At 49.3% G+C, this 23,451-nt stretch overlaps 1 protein-coding gene across 2 annotated transcripts in view; it reads right to left on the bottom strand.

Annotated features, from left to right (window-relative positions):
- The window catches only part of SYN3 (synapsin III), a 511,043-nt gene extending 510,129 nt beyond the window's left edge, over positions 1 to 914 (bottom strand). Inside the window, exon 1 of one of the 2 annotated variants that reach the window (XM_075552698.1) lies at positions 578 to 914. In XM_075552698.1, coding sequence (XP_075408813.1) covers positions 578 to 885 — 308 coding nt within the window. In that variant the 5' untranslated portion in view covers positions 886 to 914. The remainder of the gene's footprint in view (positions 1 to 577) is intronic. The other variant, XM_075552697.1, reaches the window with a different exon arrangement.
- Positions 915 to 23,451: the final 22,537 nt, after the last annotated feature.

The following is a 23,451-nucleotide window of genomic DNA, read 5'->3' as shown; positions in this document are numbered from 1 at the left end:
GCGGACCTGGGAACAGGAGAACCATTGTGTAGGTGACACAGGTTGATTTTAGGGGATGAGGAATTTGGCACAGACACTGATGAGCGCTGTCCAACATGATGGATGCCATTGGTTTGACTCTATTAGACGTGGGAGAATGTTGGCTTGGCACATTTGGTGGCACCATGCCTTAAGCACCGGGCTGTGGCTTGAACCCACCAGCCACTCCGCAGGGAAAGATGAGGCTGTCTGCTCGTGTAAGGACTGGCGGGCTCAGAAACCCTACGGGACCGTTCTACGAGTAGCGATCCAGTTGACGCCCGTGGGTCTGTGCTCATTATATTTTAACAACAATAAAGAATCGACAGGCGAGGGAGTTGAACGTGAAGCAGGCACTATGCCGCCTGGCACGCAGAAGCCGCCTAGCAAAGCACCATTGCTGCCAGTCTCGTTAGGGTCTAGTTACAGGACACCACTTGAGCCTCTCTCCTAGCCTCCCCCACCCCACCCCCGCACCCCCTTCCTGGAGGTGAGCCAACCCCAGCCTCCTCCTCTCTCTGCACGCTGGCTGAGCACCTCAGGCTGAGCACCTGCTTACCAGTCGGTGTGGGCATCATCAATCACCAGGAGGACCCGGGGCCTTTGCACCACGGGGGTGGTGGGGGCCGGCGGCTCCATCAGCCCCGAGGGGGCCTGCGGGGTGGGCTTCACGGCACTGGAGAAGGAGCTGAAGAGGCTGGATCCCGGGGAGGAGAAGGAGGCGGCCAGGGGCTGGGCTCTCCTCCCCATGGCCGGGGAGGCGGGGGAGCTGGTGGAGCTGTCTGGGCGCTGCAGGTCGGTCATGTAGCCATTGGGCAGGTTGGCCACGAAGCTGCTGTCGGACAAGCGCCTCCGGAGGAAATTCATGGCTGTGGGTGGAGATGGCTGGTTCCTCCCCAGATGCTGTCCGGTGGGGCCCTGAGCGCAGGCTGCCAGAGAGAGGGGCTGAGAGGGCCCGGGGCCTGAAGAGACGCGGTGATCTCGTAGGGCCAGCAGTTCACCGCCGCTGCCTTCTGGGGGCTGCTGGAAACAAGCCAAGGAACCCATTAGTAAGGACATCCTCCCCTTCGCAGGCAAACAGACAAACAAACAAACAAGAAAACCTAACCCCCTGCTCTTGAACTGATTCCTGCTCATTTGGACCGTATAGGACAGAGTAGTCTTCCCTGGAGGGTTTCCTATAGGGGATCATGACAGGAGCAGCCTGCCACATCTGATTGCGAAGCACCGACTCTTTAGTTCAAGACTAAGTACTTTCAACAGCTCTGACCCCCGGGCTCACAGAAGGACTCGGGTCACATAACACTGAAATCACTTTGTAAAGCTAGCATGACGTCAACCGTGGTTAGATGTGGGTCGTGTGTTTGTCTCCCTTGTTTTTTCTTCTTCTGCTGCTTCCTCCTTTAGCTGTACCTTCCAGATTTCCTGGAATACAATATGTATTGCTTTTCTGAACAGAATAAAAGCAATTTCAGATCAAATTTGAGATCAGAACATCCCAGGGAGAATGAGGATTATGTAAACCCCGGGCATAAACTTGTCTGCTGTTTTTGGTAAGGGTTTTAATCATTTTATTGAAGAAACACTAATTGTAAAATGAATGGATGTGAAGGGCATAAATACCCTTTTATGACAAATGCACCCACTGGGTGTGTCAGGAGGAGGACCTCATGCTTGGTGAAGTAGAGAAGCAGTGAAAACCAGGAAGGGCCTCAACAAGATGGACGGACACCGTGGCTGCAACAACGGGCTCAGGCATAAGAACCACGCTATCCCCCCAGAAAGTTCCGGGGCAGCTGCACCTTAATCCCCTGAGTAACATCCCTGAGGTCCTGTGCACCAGATTGACCCCAGGAAGCTCGTCTTTTCATTTCTTGACTGCTGCTTCACATTGGTTTTGAACTGCTAACCTTGCAGATACCAATATAGGTTTATGGAAGCAGTCCGCCACATCTTTCTCTCAAGGAGTGTTTCGTGGGTTCAAACGGTTGACTTTCCGGTTAGCAGCCGCGCTCTTAAGTCGGGGCTCCTTCCAGGCTTTCTAGGAAGCGCAGACTAGTGCTTGTGGCTTTCATGCCCCTTTCTACGAGAACCAATGATGCTGAGGGGCTCGTGACCCATCTTCTTGGACAGAGTGCCCATTGACGTTCGTTGCCACTTGTCAAAGGTGGGTTCCATATATTTTATTATTGATTGGTGGAACTTCTGTAGGCATGCTGGAGACATGGGAACTGGGGACATTTTCTGCCAGTCTGTGTGGCACCTTTCTAGTTCCTTCATGAGCAGCCATTTAGCAGAATTAAACAGCTCTTACAAAAAAAAAAAAAAAAAAGAATGGTTTACTCAAGGTCAAAATGGACCAGTGAGAAAAACAAAATTGTATACCACCAGGGAACATTGTAATTCCACATATGGCTGCTGGGAGTATCTTATATTTTATAAATTCATAATACATGTATGGATATGTGTGTGGGTGTTAAAAATTAGACTTAGCTAGTGAATTCTGACTCGTGACCCTATAGGACAGACTAGAACTGCCAACCTATGGTCTCCATGGCTGTGAACTTGACGAAAGCAGACTGCCACATCTTTCTCCCACAGAGCAGCCGACGGGCTCAAACCACTGACCTGCCGATTAGCAACCAAGTCATTCAACCACTGCGTCACAGGGCTCCCTGTACCCATGTGAACACATTGATATGCCCATATGAAATCATATACTACATATAGATCTTCAGAGGTTTTGATGATGTTTTTAATTTTGAGGAAGTCGAATTTATCGAGTGTGTCTTGTGAAATTCGTGCTTTCCGGATCTGTTCTTTACAGAGTCTTTGCCAACACCAAGAGCGCAAAGATGTCGTTTCTTTTCTGACGTTCTCGCTGTTGTGACCAAGCGCGACGTAGGTTTCAGCTCACCGTGACCCGACCCACAGGATCACAGAACACTGGGCCGTCCTCATCGTCACTGCACCTGTCGAAACCCACTGCCACATATACTGTGCCAGGCCATCTGGTTAAGGATCATTCTCTTTTCCCCTGTCCCTATACTTTAATTTAATTGTGAATTAGAAGGGGATTTGCGTCTTAGCTAATCGATTTTGTATTTAGCATTTAAATTATTCATCAACCCCTCCGGTGTGTTGCCCTGCGCCCGCTTTGATTTCTCTTCTCCCTCCTGTAGAATAAATACCGTCTTTACCCAAGTGAACACCTCTCTACCTTCGAACCTATTGCCTCACCTCTCCCCACCATGCCCTGAACTAGAAAGTATGAAGATCTTTGCCCCCTTTTCCTTTATATCAGTGGTCTCGCAAAATATTTATCCTTTTGAAGGAGAGAGGAAAACAAGAGGAACAAATACTAAGGGCTCAATAGAAAGTAAATATTGAGAAAATGATGATGGCAAATCTATACAAATATGCTCGATATAACTGATGTGTGGACTGTTATAAGAGCTGTACAAGCTCCCAATAAAAATGATCCTCTAATATTTTTTTTCCCCTTTTGTGACTGAGTAACTTCACAGGGTGAAGCAGCAGTCAAGACATCTAAAGACAAGCTGCCTTGGGTAAATCTGGTGCACCAGACCTCTTTAGAGGACTGAGAAGCAAGGATGCTACTCTGAGGACTGAGGTGCACCTGACCCGAGCCATGGTGGTCTCATATGCATGCGAAAGTTGGACACCGAATAAGGAAGACCAAAGAAGAATCGATGTGCTTAATTTGACGCTAGAGAAGAAGAACGTAAGTACTGTGGACTGACGAAAAAAACCCAACAAATCTGCCCTGAAAGAAGCACAGCCAGAGTGCTCCCGAGAGGCAAGGATGGCGAGACTTGGTCTCACTACTCGGGACCTGTTGTCGGGGTGGGGGGGGCGGCCCCTGGAGAAGGGCATCGTGCTGGGTAAAGTGGAGGGGCAGTGGGAAGGAGGAAGGCCCTCCGCACGGTGGACTGACATGGTGCTGCAACAGTGGGCTCAGGCAGAGCACCGTTGTGAGGTTGTACAGGACCAGGGAGTGTCTCCCTCACTTACCTCTCCTTTCATCTTTAGGCATTTGTCTCTTCTCAGTTGGGCCTTAAGGATTCGTCTTCTCTTCTTTTTATAGTGTCTTAATATGGAATGATTAACTTTCCATCATTCGAGCATTTCTTTTTCCCTAAGATAAGCACTTTCAAAGCTAGATTCTTCCTTCTAAGAACTGCATTAGCTGCATCCCCCAAGTGCTGACACATTGTATTTTCATTATTATTTGATTCAGAGTGTTTTTCATTTCCTTTATGATTTTTTGACCCATGTGTTATTTGAAATGCTCTTCTAGATAGTCGATTGTTATATATCTTAATATTCCTTTTCAAGTAATAAACTTAGTCTGTTTTAGTCCTTGAGATTCATTGAGGCTAAGCTATGGCCAAACACACGGTCTATGTTGAATGTTCCATGGACTTTTAAAACATTGTGTATTCTGTAATCATTAAGTGTCCTATTTTATAATTGTCAATTAAAATCCCAAACCCAAATCCACTTCCCTCCAGCTGATTCCAACGCATAGCATCGTCTCTATAGCAGCAGTTCTCAACTTTCCTCAGGCTGCAACCCTTTCGTATACTTCTTCATGTGGTGGTGACCCCCCAACCATAACATTATTTTCAGTGCTGCTTCATACTGTGATGAATCGGGTGACCCATATGAAAGGGCCATTCAACTCCCAAAGGGGTCGCGACCCACAGATTGAGAACCACTGCTCTATAGGGTTTCCAGGACTGTTATCCATTGAGTTCCCCAGGAAGCAAATTCTGTCATCCTGACTTGTATTCAAGAAGGTCACTGGCGAACGCTGCCAGTCCCGCACAGCTATGGGCAGGCAAGAACAAGGGAGGAATTCCTGGGAGGGGAAAATGGTTGGCACCCTCAGCTGCTAACCAAAACATTGCAGGTTCAACTCTCGTCGGAAGAAACGCTTGGCGATCAACTTCTTAAAAACCAGGCATGAGTAACTCTACCGAACACCATTCTACTGTCGCTCACACAGCACCTGGTAGGAAGAGCAGAACTGATCTGTGCCCAGAACTGCGCGACACGACTGTTTCATCAGAGGCCTCAGTGGTCTTACTGGGACCATGGAACTGGAGCATCTCATTCGAGTGGCACCACAGCTTGGCAGAAAGACCACCTCTTTATTCTCACATCAACCAGTCATTGGATGTCAGCTTGTCATCGGAAAGGGATTGGCCTGAAGAAAGGGGCCTTCTTTGGCTGGGGGCAAAGCTCATAGAGCCTCTGGCTGAGAAACCCTCGTCTCTAAGGATCCGGACTGCTAGGCATGCGCCTGCATGAGTGCAGACAAGAGGGCAAGAGTGGACAGCACGTCATGGACAGCACTCCTACTAGGTCCTACGGATGTCAAGTTAAAAGTTGTGGGCACAGCTTTCCCGGGGGTCTCTAGGGACTCTTTTTCCAGGGATGATGGTAGGATGAACTCCAGCATCCACTCCTGTAGACGTTTCCATCATCCTCACCATCCCTCTCAACCAGCACCTGTTCTAGATCCTGCTACTTCAGCTAACACCACTGCTAGCCGGATGACTTACCTACAGAGTGCCGCACACCTTCATCCCTAAGAAGTCTGAGCCTCTGGTCACCAGGCATTCTAAGCCCAGGCCTTCTGACCTTGTTCATCTACCATCAAAGGTGGGAAAGGGAATATCAAGAGACACCCAACAGCATCACCTGGGTACAAATAGATTGCCTGCTGCAGCCCTTCCCAGTCTTGTCTAAAACAGCCTCCCCATCTCTTCCCGATGACTAGGGTCGATGGCTCCTGCCCACATGGGAACGCCTATCCTGGCCTGAGAATCTCTCTGCCTAAAGAGTCCAAAGAGATCCAATCTGGCTTGAGGTACATTAGGACTTCCTGTGGAAGCATGCCTTCTGTGGAGAAAAAAAGTCTCAAACCCATGTGGAGCGGCAGGAAGCACAAACTCTCCATGTGGGTCATTGAGAGTGACGGTAAGCAGAGCCATTCCCACCTCAGCCCACGCTGGCCCACGGCTTGCCTACTGGGGATGGGGCATCATCTGATGGTCACTGACTTTGGGTGTGTCTTGTGCTCTGGGGGAGAGCAGCCCATCTGTGTAGAGCAGATTCCCTTCCCAAGGGGTGGAAGAGCGAGGCATATTTGAAGTACAGAAAGGTGGTCAGTTTTACCAGCGTGCGGGAAGGAGAGAATGTTTCGAGAAGAGAGGTGCCAAGTAATGGAGGGCCATCGTGAACATGACTTGAATTTTCATCAAGGGCAGCGGTTCTCAACCTTCCTCGGGCCGCAACCCTTTCATACACTTCCTCATGTGGTGGTGACCCCCCCCCCCAACCATAACATTATTTTCGTTGCTACTTCATCCTGTCATTTAGCTACTGTGATGAAACAGGCGAGCCCTGTGAAAGGGTCGTTCTTCCCCCAAAGGGGTCGCGACCCACAGGTTGAGAACAGCTGATCTAAGAAGTCACTGGAGGGTCACGCAGTGTGTCTTGCATGGACACTGTGTGGAAAGAGAAACTGCAAGGGGGTGTGGGCGGAAGCAGACGGACAAGCTAGCAGGACTGTTGTGCACACCTTGAAGTGCAAGGCAGACAGAAGAGAGCTCTGGCTCATATGCTCCAAGAGGTCCCCTCCTGCTCTGGGACCCACGCCCTCCCTGTGCCCATAGGAAACTGAGTAGCTCTTCAGAGACAAGCTTTACCTGATGGCAGGGCATGAGCGGGAGCCTGGAGGGAGAAGGCCACAGGGAGTGAAGGGCAGAAGGTATACTGGTATAGAGACCAGCATCCAGTGCCATACACAGCCCTGTGTGGCTCCACCACTGGCCACCAGAGGGCAGGGTTGACCAGTGACTATACCAAGCCGGAGGAGAAAACACGAAAATGCACAGGAAACAAATCAGCCTTTTATAAGACAACTTGGCAGAAGCTTCCTTCTTGGACGGTGTGCGGTGAAGGGAGACTGTTGAGAAGAAAAGCCAAGAGAACGGACGGGGCCTTGTTGGAGAAGCCGGATGGCAGACATGGACCTCACAGGGGACACAGACTTGGCATCCAAGCAGAGAGAATGAGACCCGCCCCACGGTGCATCTAAGGACCTCGGAGAATGGCCGCCTCTGATCAGATGTTTCACAGATGCCCAGGAGTTATCGAAGGTGAGTTTATACGCCGGGATCCCCACCTGCGGGAACGGCGCTACCGTGCTGTGCATGCCTCCCGGGAGGAAGAAAGCTGCTGCCCGGCCTCCAGGTCACCACAATCTTATCTGCCGAACAGCTGTACCTAGTTATTTAAATTTTTTATTGCGATTCAAATGAAGGTTTGCAGAGCCGAGGATCCGTTTTGCAGCCAAGGATTCCCATACATTCGGTTTCGTCTCATTCACTGCAGTCCCCTCAGGGCAACGTCCCCCTTCTCCTCCTCTCCATCCTTCCTACCACAGCCTCGGTTCTGAGCCTGACAGCTCTCTCATGCCTTGCCCACTGTGGAGGCCTCTAGTGGCCTGCCTCATGTCATCCTATCCACTTTCAATGGGACAGCCAAAGTAAGCTTTCTAAATGACGCGTCTGACCAAACTGATGTCCCCTCTGGGCCCACCCCTCCTATGAGCTTTCAGGAAAAAGGGTACCCCAACACAGACAGACTTTCATGATTCGGCCCCTACCTTTCCCGTCAATGTCTATGATGGTTGTATATCAGCTTCCTGCTTGATCAGTGGTTTTACAGTTAAGGCCTAGTAATCCCCGCTGACCCAATATAATGTAATCAACTCCAAGATTGTATCTGCTGTGGGCAGCCAAGCATTTGCAAGAGACTGGAGTGTGACCCCTTTGCTCAGGTCACGGCCCTGATGCAATTGAAGTTCAATGCCTTTGGGGGTGTGGCCTGCTTCCTATACAAGTACACTTTGCGGAGAGCTTATTTGCATCTTCCTAGTCTGGATTCTCCATCAAGCTCACTGACCTCCAATTATTTGGACTTGAGCCAACAGCCCTCTCAATTGCCTGCCAACCCTGGGCGCCAGCAGCAGCCTGCCGCCTGACCTGCTGACCCTGTGCTCCCTGCGCTCTGCACCCACCAGCCTGTGGTCTTCCTGCCTCCTGGACCATCAGCCCCTACAGTTATGCAAGTCAGGAGAAACCTCCAGCTTACATCTGACTCACACACTGGACTTGATTCTACAACCATGTGAACCATTTTCTTGATATAAATCGGTGTGTGTGTAGATAGAGAGATAGACAATCACTGGAGAAACAAGCATAACACAATGCCCAAAGTACGTAAGACAAAGTCTAACCATCCTGACTTCATTTTTACCCCAGCAGTTTTATTCGCAAGTAATTTACAAATCATATAATTCAATAGTTCAATCATTCAATCATATCATGGAGAATTGCACAACCACTCCCACATCAATTTTAGAGCATTCCCCCTCTCCCATGGTCAAATCGCCTTTAAGATGCTTTGTGCAATCAGAATCCATTCTAATGCTCCCTCCCCCCTCCCGTCTTCATTAGGTACTCCCCAAATCCCCCTTTCTTCTCTATCTCCACCCCACTCCACCCATATTCCCTATGCCCCCTGTATCCGTCATTATCATTCTGTATCCACTCCTCCCGTGCACCACACCTGTGAGACCAACAGAAAACAAAATCATGCCAAGGTGGTACGGGTGAAAACAATAGTACACAGACAAAAACACGAATAATGTGCAATAAGGAAAAGACGGCCAACAAAAATCAAAAAGCCGGGGAAGAAATTTCTGTCGTGGAACCAGCAAGCGATACCTGCACCCTGAACACACGGGGTAGTCAACTGGCCAAGAGTCGAGTTCAATGCAGACGATCCTCACCTCTCAGGGACATCTTGCTACACTTCCTTCCAGACAGACTTATCTTGGAAGTCCCTGGTACTTGCAACAGCCTTCGTCACACCATAATGTGAAAGCATCCCTCTGCTGTGGTCTTCCGTGTGCGCTGTATTGACGATACTGCTGCCCCTTCCTCTTATCTACTCACCTATGCAACTGCGATGGCTGAATGACAGATTACACAGAAGTTCTTTTGAAACAGCAAATGAGTATACAGCTAATAATAACCTAGTATTATTAGTACTTTTAAAATATCACTAGTTTATTTCAAATAGTGCTGGTCTCAGCTACCATTTAGAGAGCCAGCAGCACCCAACCAATGGCTCTCAGGAACTAGCTACACACCTTGCCCATGAACGCCTTCAGACCAGAATCCACTTTAGCCGACACTTCTCAAATGTAACCCCTTCCCTAGAGTCACCATGGAAACATGCCCATCTACACAGATTCAATCCCCAGGAAGTTGAGAGGAGGACATGCGGTTTGTCTCTGGACCCTGGACCTTGTTGGGTCCTCCTCACTTTGGCCCATCTCAACAACTCACCCCCAAAGCGCTAACCGTCTCAGGAGGTTTTGGTCCTTGGAAGCTCAAACTCACAGAAGCCCAGACTCCTAGGAGAGGAGGCGCCAAGCACAAGAGGGAATTTCTGGAGAAGCAGGCCAGAAGGGAAGCCAGTCCACAACGAATTAGCACCTCAACGTGAACTATGGAAACAAGGCCTTAAATGTAATGCTCCTACCTGTCCTCGTGGTAGCACTTTAGAGGTAATGGGTGGAAGTGGAGAGAGTTTCTTTGCCACATTTGTTCATGCAAAAGGCTCTCAAATCTCACCCTAAATATTGTTACCTTCATGCAAGGATGATTCAACATTAGAAAAATTACCAATGTAAATCACCACATAAATGAAGCATGAGAACCACACAATCATAACAATTCGCAGTAAAGGCATTTGATATAATATAACACCCAATCGTGAACAAAGAAAAACACTTTTTTTTTAACAATACAGGAGCAGAAGGTAAAATTGCTCACCATACTGAAAGCGAATTAGAGGCATACAAACTGGCAAAGAAGAAATAAAGCTTTCTATTTTCAGATAATAGGATCCCATACATAGAAAATCCTAAAGATTTATTAAGAAAATTATTGGAACTAATCGAAAGATTCCATCTAGTGGCAGAGTACAAAAATCAACATCCCAAAATCAGCTGGCTTCCTATACACTAACAAAGAGAGCTTTAAAACACTAACATTTACAGCAGCCACCTAAAAGACAAAATATTGGAATTAAATCTAACCAGGGGAACAAAAGACCATAGGTCTAAGAAAACTATAAAACACTGTTACACAAAATCTAGATAAATACTAGAATATACCACGTTCATTTGAAGGAAGACCAAGCACTGTAAAAATGTCAATACTGTCCAAAGAAATCTACAGATCCACCCCCCTCCCACACACACACAGACATACATGGTTGGAGAACATCCCAGGATGTCAGGGAATATTGGGGGAGATTTCCCAGTAGTCCACAAAGGAAAAGTTCTTCTGTGTATTGGAAACCATCTCCCAGTCTGAAATCTCTTCACAGAGAAAGGGCCAGAGTCCCACAACAGTCCTGTAAATTGAACACTGGATTGTTCGTTACCAACAAGTCGGCTCTCGTTCTATGCACAACAGAACAAAAAGGTGCTCGGTCCTGTGCTAGCTTTAAGCGCATGGATCTATTTGAGTCCAGTGTTGTGGCTCTTAGAGGCATCACGGTAGGATAATGGGTTACACGTTGGGCTGCTAACTACAAAGACAGCGGCTCGAAACCACCAGCCGCTCAATGAGAGAGAGATGAGGCTTTCCACTCCTGTAAAGATATGCAGTTTGGGAACCTATGGGGGCAGTTCTAGCCTCTCCTATAGGGTTATTATGAGTCAGAATTAACTCGATGGCAATGAGTTTATTAGGCTTTTTGTTTTGTGTTTTGGGGGAAGGTGGCAGTTGTTTCAATCCATCTTCTTGAACGTTTCCTTCATTTTTGATGATTCTCTATCAAACATTAGGTCCTTTTCTAGCGAATGGTCTTTCCTGATGATGTGTCCAAAGAAAGTGAGCCAACGTCTTACTATCCTTCCTTCTAAGGCGCATTCTGTGTGCAGTTCTTCCAAGACTGATCTGTTTGTTCTTCTGAAATAGTCAACATTCTTTGCCAACAACACAATTTAAATGCTTCAATTCTTCTTCTGGCTTCTGTTTTCATTATACAGATGAATATTAACATTGACTAAATTAAAACCTACTGCCTAATGCACTGAAAGCATTAGGCAAAAACCAGGCTCCAGGAATTGATGGACTACCGACTGAAACACTTCAACAAGCTGAGGAAGGATCAGAAGCACTTACTCATCTATGTCAGGAAATTTGGGAGACAGCTATATGGCCAACCGACAGGACGAGATCCCTATTTGTGCCCATTCCACAGAAAGGTGACCCAACAGCAGGTTCAAACTCTAGAACAATATCATCGGAATCGCATTCAAGCAAAATGTTGCCTAAGATCATCCAACAACATCTAGAGCAGCACATTGACAGGGAATGGCCAGAGGTTCAGGCCAGATTCAGAAGAGGACGTGGAACAGAGATATCATTGCTGATGTCAGATGGATACTAGAAAAATGTTGACTTGTTTTTTTAATGACTATGACAAGGCATTTGACTATGTGGATCCTAAAAAAAATAGGGATAACCTTAAAAAGAATGGGAATTCCAGAACACTTAATTGTGCCCATACAGAAATTATACATGGACCAAGAGGCAGCTAGGCAAATGGAACAAGAGACTCTTGCATGGTTTAAAAATCAGGAAAGAAAGTGTGTCTGGCAATGGATGTATGTATGGATTCTGATAAGAGTTGTACGAGTCAAAAAAAAAAAGTTGTACGAGTCCCCAATAAAATGATTTTAAAATAGATAAGTAAAATAAAACAAACAGACAAAAAAGGAATATGTGTCAGGGTTGTATCCTCTCACCATGCTTATTCAATCTGTAGGCTGAGCAAATCATCAGAGAAGCTGACTTATATGAAGAAGAAGATGGCATCAGGATTGGAGGAAGGCTTATTAACAACCTATGACATGCAGATGACACAATCCTGCTGGCTGAAAGTGAGGTGAACTTGAAGCACTTGCTGATGAAGATCAAGGATTTACCCTTCAGTAGGGATTGCAACTCAATGTGAAGAAGACCAAAATCCTCACACCTGGACCGATGGGTAACATGATGACAAGTGGTAACATGATGACAAGTGGAGAAAGGGTTGAAGTTGTCAAGGATTTTATCGTGCTCCGATCTACCGTCAATGGTCATAGGAGCAGCAGTCACAAGATCAAGCCACCCACTGCACGGAGTAAATCTGCTGAACAAGACCTCGTTAGGAGTGCTGAAAAGCAGGGAGGTTATTTGAGGATGAAGATGTGCCTGATCCAAGCCAGGGCATTTTCCATCGCCTCCCATTGCCTAAAGAGAAAACAAATCGGTCTTGGGAGAAGTAAGTACAACCAGAATGCTCCTGAGAGGCAAGAATGGTGAGACTTTATCTGACGTTCTTTGGATATGTTCTCGGAGACACCAGTCCCAGGAAAGACATCACGCTTGGGAAAGTAGAGGGGCAGTGAAAAATCAAAGGCTCTCAGCACGATGGAGAGAGTGGATGCAGCAGTAGGCTCACAGGCACAGTTGTGAGGATGGGGCAGGACCAGGCAGCCCTTTTCCAGGGACTGGCCCCTCCTGAGGACGTGTCCAAAGTGCGTGAGATGAAGTCTCACCATCCTTATGTCCAAGGAGCACTCTGGCCGTACTTCATCCAAGACAGATTTTGTTTGTTTCTTCTGGTAGGACGTGAGATAGTCAATACTCCTCGGTAATGCCATTATTTAAATGTCTCAGTACTTGGGGGTTTCTTCCTCATTGTCCAGCTTTTCCATATATATGAGATGATTCAAATGACGCAAGACTTGGGTTAGGTATTAACCACCCTTCCCCTCAAGTGGATAGCATTTCTTTTTAACACTGTAAAGAGGTCTCTGACAACAGGTATGTCCAATGAGATAAATCACTTGATCTCTTGAATACTGTTTCCACGGGTGTTGACTACAAATCCAACTACACTGAAAACCTCGACCACATCCATCTTTTCTCCATTTACCACCACGTTGCTTAAAGGTCTCGCTGTGAGGATTTTTGTCTTTATGTTGAGGTGTAATCCAAACTGTATACACACACACACACACACACATACACACATCTTCGCCACCCTTCTGTCAGGAGGTCATGCTGTGGTGGCTGAGGTATTGCTAAGGTTCTGGGAACTACGTCATTGATATATCCAATACCAGCAGGGTCACCCACTGTGCACAGAATTCGGAGGGGCTTAGAAAATCAGGAAGAGAGAGCTGGCGATCTACTTCTTAAAATTACCCAGCGGAAACCCTTAAAATGACCCCCTGTCAACTCGTTTCCCTTGGACACATCAGGAAAGAGTCATCACCAGAGGGAGACAGCATGACTGGTGAAGCACAAGGGTGTGGGAGGTCGTCAGTGAGATGGCTTGGATCAGCTACAGCAACGATGGACAGGTCGGCAACCCAACCACAAGGATGACACAGAGCCAAGCAATCCAGAAGGTCCCCAAGAGTCAGAGTTAACAACAGCTCGATCTTCATGCTGTGGCGGACGCAATACTTTTAGGACCTTCATTGCTCATGAAATATGACTCCAAATGAGAAGACACAGCCACGTGCTTGTTTTAATTGGCGGGTGGTTTCCAACAGCTGACCTTGAGGTTAGCAACCAAAAGCACAGCCCACTACACCACCCGGGCTCCTTGAAAAGCCTCCCACTCACCTCCACTCCCTGCCATGGAGTTGATGCCGACTCATAGATCGATGCTACAGGGCAGGGTAGAGCTGCCCCTGTGCGTTTCTGAGACTGTACTGTACCTCTTTACGGGAGTAGAAAGTCTACCTTTCTTCCAATACTGCATCACAGTGCCTAATGGTCTGAAGGAGGCTCTTGAAGAGGACTTCTAATTCAATTACCTCTTTTTATGAATAAAGAGGCAAATGCCTAGCAAGAGACGGGAATTTTGAACTCTGAAGAAAACTGTGAAATTTTAGTTTGCATTGCCTCATTAAATCTTCCTCACAGCCCTGAGAGCTACCAGATCGTTAACAACATCTCCACGATACAGATGCGGCAGGGAAGCTCGGGAAGACGAAGTCAGTAATGGAGCTGAGATTCACCCTCCTGCCGCCTGGATCCGGGACCCCGATTTAATCACGGGGAGGCTCTGTCCCCTGCCAAGATGGGGAACTGATCAGAAGCCGCCAGGGAGGGAAACGGCCAGCGAACCAACCCGGGATGCCGGGAGCCTGAGCCTGGCTTTCCTCCCGTCAGCACCCATGCAGCCCGCACGTGAGTGGAGACAGCAGAGAGCACATGCCCCTGGGAGTTCCTCAAGTTCCTCCCTTTCCAGAAGTCCTCTGTGGAATGTGAATTCGCAGGCGCTACGGCACGGGGCAGGCGGGGTGCATGGCCGCAGGGGCCAGCAGAGTCAAAGGCAAGTGGTGTCTTCAGGGCGACCACGGCCCGGACTGACAGCTCATCGCTTCCTGACTCCAAGCTCCACGACGATTGACTTTCGGAGGGAAGGGCGTTGGTTGGCAGTGCCTGGTGTCTAAAATAGCCCACGCAGGAGCATAGTCACTGTGAAGGTGGCGACGGTGGAGATGTCGGATACCATTCGTGGAGCCGAGCACGCACTTCGCTCTTGGCTCAGATGAAGTCCCCACAAAGGGACGGTTACCACGCACTTTCCCCGTGAGAAAACTGAGGCCCAGAAACAATGAGGCCATGCATTCTGCCAGTGCTCTGTTTGCCCTTCTGAAGGTTACCTAACCTCTCTGAAGCTTGCTTGCTTCCTGTTTGTTCAAAGGAAATGATGCTACACGATGGTGGTTTTTGTCTGAAGCATCGTTAGCTTCTCATTCAGAATGCAGAGGGGAAGAGAAAGAGAGAGAGAGAGAGAGATCGTCAACTCTCACTCTTGGGCAATCTGGATTGCTTGGCCCTGTGTCATCCTTGTGGTTGAGTTGCCGACCTGCCCATCGTTGCTGCCGCTGTTGCTGCCGAGCACTGCTCTAAATACCTGATGCGTGTGAACTCCCATCCCGCCGCCGCCACAGGAATTAGGCATGCTACTCTCAACCTCCACTTTACAGATGGGAACACTGAGGCCCAAGGTGCCACTGCGAAGAAGTGGCTCACTCAACCCACACTTGCTCACGGCCATCTGGTCGACTCCGACTCCCAGCACCAGAGCAGAAGTGCCCCGTGGGTTTCTAAAACTGTAAATCTATATAAAAGGCTTCATCTTTCTCCCGTGGAGCAGCTCGTGGTTTCAGACTGCTGGCCTTGCGGTGAGCAGCCCAAACACCCAGGTAGAAGGCTACCGTTCAAAGCCAGGCAACCTAGATTCCTTCAGCATGCATGCTCCTCACCACTTGGCTACCTTGCCCTTCGAGATTAGGACTCGAACCCAGGTCTGTAGTAGGCCAAGATTCATGGATTTTCTATCACATCACGAGACTGCGGGCCTCTGTCTGGCTTCTATGACAGCTCAAACTTAGCTCGAGCTCTCTCACTGCCATTGAGTCAATGCTGACTCATAGCAACTCCCCTGTGGGTTTCCCAGACTGTAACTGATTACCAGAGGAGAAAGCTCCCAGTCATTTTCCCAAGGAGCTGCTGGTGATTTTGAACTGCTGATCCTGCGGATTGCGGCCCCAGGCATAACCACGACACCGCAAAGGCTCCAATACAGCCAAATGTAAAGCTCTTGATCCACATGCCACTGCCCTGCACCCAGCAATTCCCCATCTCTGTTCTCTGCCTGGGATGTTCTACCCTAAGCACACCTCCTTTCTTCAGCCGGCCTCTCCTGACTCCTCCTCACTCACTTGGTTACCGTCTCCTACAAGAAGGCCTCCCTGACAAATGGGTGCATAAGCAAATGTGGTGAAGAAAGCTGATGGTGCCCGGCTATCAAAAGAGATAGTGTCTGGGGTCTTAAAGGCTTGGAGGTGAACAAGCGGCCATCTAGCTCAGAAGCAAATAAGCCCACATGGAAGAAGCACACCGGCCAGTGCGATCACGAGGTGCCCAAGGGACCAGGTATAAGGCATCATGCAAAAAAAAAAAGATATAAGTGTGTGTATGTATGTGTATATATGTGTATATGTATATATGTATGTGTATATATATCATATTAAATGAAGGGGGAAGTGCAGAGTGGAGACCCAAGGCCCAAGTGTCGGCCAATGGAGATCCCCTCATAGATGGGTTTAGGAGAGGAGATGGGTTAATTAGGGTGTGAGGTAGTATCGATGAAGAACACAGCTTTCCCCCAGATCCTGGATGCTTCCTCCCCCCAACTACCATGATCCGAATTCTACCTTGCAGGGCTGGATGGGACAGAGGCTGTACACTGGTACATATGAGGGTTGGAGGTACAGGGAATCCAGGGTGGATGATACCTTCAGGACCAAGGGTGTGAGGGACGATGCTGGGAGAGTGGAGGGTGAGTGGGTTGGAAAGGGGAAACTGATTACAGGGATCCACATATGACCTCTTCCCTGGGAGAGGGACAGCAGAGAAGGGGGGAAGGGAGACTCCGGATAGGGCAAGATATGACAAAATAACGATGTATAAATTACCAAGGGCATATGAGGGAGGGGGGAATGGGGAGGGGGGGGGGAAAGAGGACCTGATGCAAGGGGCTTAAGTGGAGGGCGAATGCTTTGAGAGTGATTGGGGCGGGGAATGTGTGGATGTGCTTTATACAATTGATGTATGTATATGTATGGATTGTGGTAAGAGTTGTTTGAGTCCCTAATAAAATGTAAAAGAAGAAAAGAGAAAAAAATGATTAGGGCAAAGACTGTACAAATGTGCGTTATACAATTGATGTATGTATATGTATGAACTGTGAAAAGAATTGTATCAGCCCCAATAAATTGTTAAAATAAAAAAATTAAAAAAAAAAAAAAAGAAGGCCTCCCTGACTACTTCTCACCAACCCAGTGTGGATGAAGCCAGCTGCCCTGCATTCTCGGAGCTTCCCGTGCACAAACCCGTGCCTGTGGTTTGGGGAAGAGGCACCGTGTCCGCCTTTAGACTTGTATGGCTGGAGAGACCTGCAGGTGGAGCCAGGCAGCCCAGGTCAAGGGCAAATGTCTGTTTTGCCCAGACAGAGAAACCAGGCATGGGCTAGATAAGAAAAGGCATGGAGCCAAGCCAGGAACCTCCTTCCTGGAGACAAAGGGCTCTTCGGCCAGGCTCACTCTGTTCAGGTGCCCAGGGCCCCCCGCCGAACCATGACAGACAGGGCAGATGGCCAGGCCAGCTTGGCCCTGCTTCAGGTGGCCAGGTGCAGCGGCCTAATGAGCAATTTAGCAAGTTCCCCCTGGAAGCCAGAGAAGGCAGGGCTACGTCTTAAACGTATCACGTCCAGAACAGTACCCCTGATGTCCTGGTCCCCAAACTGCTCCCTTTTACCTTCCCTGTGTCAGTGAACGTGAGAGGACTCCCGAAAGTTCACAGAACAATGGAATTGAAAGTTCACAGAGGTGACCCGCCACCCTGTCACAGCAGCTAGAAATGGGGACATCCACTGGGTTCCGTCCTCTTTGTCCGCTCCCACCAGTTTTATCCTCCAAACACCTTGAGTCCATCAGCTTCTTTTGACCATGTGGCTATTCACCGAGCTTCCGTCGCCTTCCTGCCGGCTTCCAGGACCTCCGGGAGAGCGCCTGGCATGCAGGCCTGTGGTTCTGACCTGTTCCCGCTGTTCTGTGGATACGATCGCAACCCCTTGACCGGCTTGCAGAGCCTGTGTGAGCCGAGCCTTCCTCCTTCATGCCGGTTCTCCGGCCCCCACACCAGCCAGCCCTCACCACGCTGCCCTGAGGCTTGGCATACGCTGCTCCCTCTACCCAGAATGCTCTTCCCAGACTCTCCCTATTGGTGCCTCCTAGCCATGCACATCCTGCTGTTCACATGACTTCCTCAGAGTCCTTCTCCGACCGCTTCATGGAATGGAGACCCACCTACCCGCCCTTGAATGTTAGTCTGGGTAGACTAGAGAACAAAAAAGAAAAGAGAAACAGAGTCATGGACACTCATATGGGTATAAGAGAGAGCTTTATATATAAGATCAAGTGTATATTGAGAAAACATCCCAGCCCAGTCCAGATCAAGCCCCTAAGTCCGATATTAGCCCATATGTCCGATACCGGTCTATAAATTCCTCTTCAGACTCTCGAAACACATGCAATGATGCTGAATGCAGGGTGAATAGAGGCCCGTGGATGGAAAGTCTTGTGGATCCAGTGGCAGTGGAAGCATCTCAGTGCTGGCAGGGGTCTCCATGTGACTCCTTCAGCTCTGAGGTTCTGGCTGCCATCAGCCTGTCTCCATGGCTTGTCAACAAGAATGTCTCTCCGGGAATAAGCGCGTCTCCTGCAAGCCATTTATCTCCTTAGCGCCTCCAAATAAGGTCATCAAGCTACGGCCTGATTGACAGGCTAGACTCCACCCCTTCACTCTGAGTCCTCAAATTGACAACAGCTCATGTAACGACCGCAACCCCTTAGTCATTCGCTCTGCCCTGCCCAGCCAGGGAGCATGCCTTATCCTGTGGCATTTTCTGTGCAGGAAGAAGGGTTTCGTTTCCTGCCAGCTTCTCCTCTTGAGAAATGAGACTTGTAGAAGCTATCACCTCGCCTGCCTTGCTTGGTCCTCTGGTCCACCTCACAGAGACCCTGACACACCGTGGGCACTGGGTGGTCCATGAGGCGCCCTCAGTCCCCCAGAAAGGTTAAATGCGACCTGGGAGACACAGTTGACATGTTGCGGCTGGGCCTGCCACGTGACACAAAGTCACCACGTGCTGGGGCACTCTGCTCCCATGACCCTTGTTTGACTGATGGGAGACTGCAGACATCCCAGGTCACTCTGCAGACCGGTGACAAGGCCAGGGTCAGATAAGAGGCAGTACTTCCTCACTCTCAAGAGGATCACAATTATGATAGGAGGCTCTGCAGGCTGGCTGGTGATTTGGTTAGCTATGTCTGCCTTGAACAACGTGCTCATAAGCAAGATGAGACCACACTGACACCAGTGACCAGAAAGGTGACAGCCCTAAAAGAGCATTGGGCAGAGGCCAGCCCAAGAGGCTGTGGCCAGGGAGAGGCCTGCAGAAGGCACTGCAGAGAAGACACTCTCCGGACAGAACAACTGTATCCTGACCATTTCTCAACTGAACTGCCACCTGTTAACTTCCCTAACAAGTGGTGGGCACTGTCTGTGGGTGCTGGGTGGCCAATGCGAACCCAGCAAAAAAGCAGAGGGTTCAGTGGTAGGGGGAGTTGGTGTCAGCACAGAGCAAAGAAGGATGGAGGGTGGAGGCACACCTGACACCCCTACCTTGTGACAATCAATCTTGGGAGACTGAGATGGTCAGGAAGGAAGCTTAGGGGCCAGTGAGTTCAGGTCCACAGGAGGAAGGCAGGCCAGGACGGTGTAGGTCTTGGAGAATATATCAGGGTCAGCGAACTGCACAGGTAGAAATTGCTGAACCTGTGTCAGTTTGGCTGTGTACACTTTCAACAACTATATATATATTAATAACAAGTTACAAAACTATATATATATTAATCACAGGTTACAAAACCTAGTACTCAGGATGCCATGCATACTGGCTAGTCATTCGCTCTGCCTTTCCCAGCCAGGGAGCATTTTTCTCCTTAATAACAAAACAATCACAGCCACAAGGTTAGCTGCTGACTCAGATCCAGGCCAGCTGCATGCACCATCTCCTTCATCCTCATGGAAACCCGTCTTGCAAATGAGGAAACTGAGGTTCACAGGCGTCCAGCAACCTGCAGTATATCACACACCCAGTAGGTGGCAGATCAGTCTGGCCTCCCTCCAGATGCAGCCCCCAAACAGTGCAAGCCAGGGCCTGGGCACCAGCTGACACCACTCCTGCAGCCTCACCATGTGGCCTTGGGGCTCGCCTGGAAAACCTGGAGCCTACTGGACAGCATGTGGGAGCCACTGCTGTGATGCCTTTCACCTTGAGCGGCCGATTCTTGGCACTGGCTCAGAAAGCTCCAGGAACAGCAGGCTGAGCTGCAGTGGCCGTGATGGGAAACACTTACCCTCTTCTAGGCTAGGGAAGCCACAACCTCACTGTTGGGGTAGAGGTTCCGGGGGACCGCTGGCTAGTGTGCTCACACTCAAGGTGCAGATGGTGAGTGTGCACACTCTGGGTATGGGTGGCCACATGTCAACACTCGGGGTGCAGGCTGCCAGTGTGCACCTACTGGGGGTATGTATGGTTAGTATGCAAATGCTTGGGGTGCAGACAACCAGCCAGCACGTACATGCTCATAGTTGCTGACAGGTTTGCAGTGTCGCCCTAACAATAGCGATGATGATTATTGTTGCCAAGGGCAGTCAAGCTGATTCCAAGCGGCACAGTTGAACTGCCTGGGTAGGTTTTCGACGCAGTAGTCTTTATACAAGGAGCTCGCCAGGCCTTTCTTCCGCAGAGCTGCTTGGTGGGTTCAAACCACCGACCTTTTGGTGCGCAGCTGAGCACTTAACTTCTGCACCACCAGGGTTCCTGGGTGATGGCGATAAGCAGTAAGAACCGCAGCCGATGTTCGTGCGGTGTTTCCTATGTGCTTGGTGCTGTTTCGAGCTCTGCGCGTGTATCACATCAATCAGTCCTACCAGTAACCCTCTGCTTCTGCCCTCCTGTTTACATGGGGAGGAAACAGAGGCACAGGAGGACAGAGTAACCGGTCCAGGTCCCACAGCACACTTATTCAGCAGGGGGAGGGAGGGCGCCAGGGAGCCCAGATGGCATGGAGTCGGAGTCTTCCAAAGCGGACCTCTCTGGACAAGCCATTGGGCCTCCTCCTCCCTTATAGCCCCATCCCTCCCCAGCCTTTGCACATCCTGCCTTGCCACCTGTCTGCCTTCACCCCCACCCCCACCCCATGGGTATAATGAAAGATCAGACCTAAAGAGCTCAGGTATACAGTCTGGATTCTCACCTTGAAGGGCCAGAACCAGTCCTCGAAGGAGTTCTATTTCTCTGCCTGCCTTTGTCCTGATTGATGACGATAGCTGTCAGACCCCATGTCCAATCACCTCCATGGCACCATGCCAGACTTGGGGCTGAGCCCTTTATTCTCACTCTCTCCTGCACTCACAGCCCTAGGCAGGAGCTTCCATCGCCCTCCTTGGAGACGGAGGCACCACTGCCAGCTCAGAGAGGTTAAGCAAGCTGCCCAAGGTAACACAGCAGAGGTCTAACCAGGTTGGTCTGACTCCAGAGGCTGGGCCTTCAACCACAGGAAAGAAGTGACAAGTTTACTTGATCCTCCTCCCATCTTCCCACAGTAACTGAGTCCCCAGAGGGCAGGCAGGCTGCCCCTTGCCCCCAGGGTCCCCTGGCTCTCGCAGGGGACTAAGAATATGCTGGGCTGGCAGACCAAATCCAGGACCTAGAGGAGGCAGGAGTCAACAGAAGCTAACATCACACGCCTTCTGCTGCGGATGGCTTTTGAGGACATTATGCTGAGTGAATTATTTACAAATATTAACTGATGGAGACATTACGTTGGAATGCTTCTAGATCAGCGGTTCTCAACCTGTGGGTAGTGACGACCTTTTCACAGGGGTCCTCCAATTCACAGCAGTAGCAAAATGACAGTGATGAAGTAGCAATGAAAATAATTTTATGGTTGGGGGGGGGGGAATCACCACCATATGAGGAACTGTAAGAAAGGGTCGCGGCATGGGGAAGGTTGAGAACCACTGGTCTGGACGAAGCTATCAAACCCAGTGTCATTGAGTCCATAGCCACACCTCATGAGCCCATAGGACAAAGCAGAGCTACCCCTGTGGATTTCCAAGACTAACAGCCGTTGTGTTTTAATAAATCATCTCACTGGGGGCTCTCACAGCTCTTATCACAATCCACCCATCCATCGTATGCAGCACATTTGTGCATATGTTGCCATCATCATTCTGAACACATTTTCTTTCTACTTGAGCCCTTGGTATGAGCTCCTCTTTTCTCCTTCCCTCCCACACTTTCCCACCCTCATGACCCCTTGATACAGTATAAATTGCTATCATTTTCACATCTTACACTGGCCGCCATCTCTACACCCACGTTTCTGCTGTTCAGACTACCCGTCTTGATGGGAATAAAAGGCCTTGTATTCTCCCGCAGAGCAGCGGGTGAACTGCCAACCTCGTCTTTAGCAGCCTTACCCACTACCCCACCACGCGAAGTACCAGGCATTGCTAGAAAGAACAGACAAATCTGTCTTGGGAAGAAGGACGGCCGGGAGCCTCCTTAGAAGCAAGGAGGAAAGAGTTCATTTCACATACATTCGGCATGTTGTCAGGAGAGAGCCGTCCCTGGCGAGGGGCACCACGCTGGGCAAAGGCGAGGGGCAGTCAAAGCGAGGAAGACCATCCACAAGATGGGCTGACACAGGGGCTGCCACACAGGCTCAGGTGAGGATGGTGCAGGACGGGGTGGGGGTGGGGGATATCGTGCTTGTGTACCAAGGGTGGCTGTGAGCTGGAACCGACTTGAAGACACATGACCAGCCAAGTCAGTTCATCTCAACAAGGACAACTAGGGCACAAGGTCATTGTGATAAACAAACAAAAGGCAAAGATGTCCGTGCCTACAGAAACCGACATTGATGGGAACCAGGGGAAGGAGGAGGAGAGAGGAAGAAGCAAGGGGCTAGAGTGTGGACAGGTATTAACCCAGGTGCAGAGGAAGGAGGAGTTACCTTAGAAGAGAGAAACAAAAAAAAAAAACTAAATAAATAAAAAAAAGAAGTGAGAAACAGGGGCAGGGAAGCTGTGGGGAGGTTAGGGACATCCTTTACGTTGTTGAAGGCAAAAATGATCATCTGATTTGGAACCACCCCCCTCACCAAATTAAGGATTTTTTTTTAAGTTTGTTTTTAAAAGAATGTTTTAAAGGCTTATTTCCAAAAGAAGTGAATTAAACAAATGGAGAAAATGAACACTTAGGCGCAAAGATGAGGGGAAATGGGGGAGAGAAAGGAGAGAACCAGAATGGAAAGAAATTTTAAAAAGAGAAGGAATGAATGAAAAGCTACAACCACAACAGAATGAAGAGAACAAAGTTCAACAAAAGCATGAGAAAACGGCCCTGGGGGGGGGGGGACCCCCCAAACAAAGAACCACCACCACAACAAAACCTCCCTGAGCAGTTTGCAGTTCAGCTTCCCAGCTCCCTCCGCAGTGACACGCCAGCAACAGCTGCGGTAGCCAAGCTGCAGTAACACCCTCAGGCCAGCCACTAGGATACCCTGCCACGGATGACCAGCGACAGGCCCGGGCACAGCGA

This window comes from Tenrec ecaudatus, chromosome 6 (genome assembly GCF_050624435.1).
Source record: "Tenrec ecaudatus isolate mTenEca1 chromosome 6, mTenEca1.hap1, whole genome shotgun sequence".
NCBI lineage: Eukaryota > Metazoa > Chordata > Mammalia > Afrosoricida > Tenrecidae > Tenrec > Tenrec ecaudatus.
This window is presented reverse-complemented; position numbering and strand designations above follow the sequence as displayed.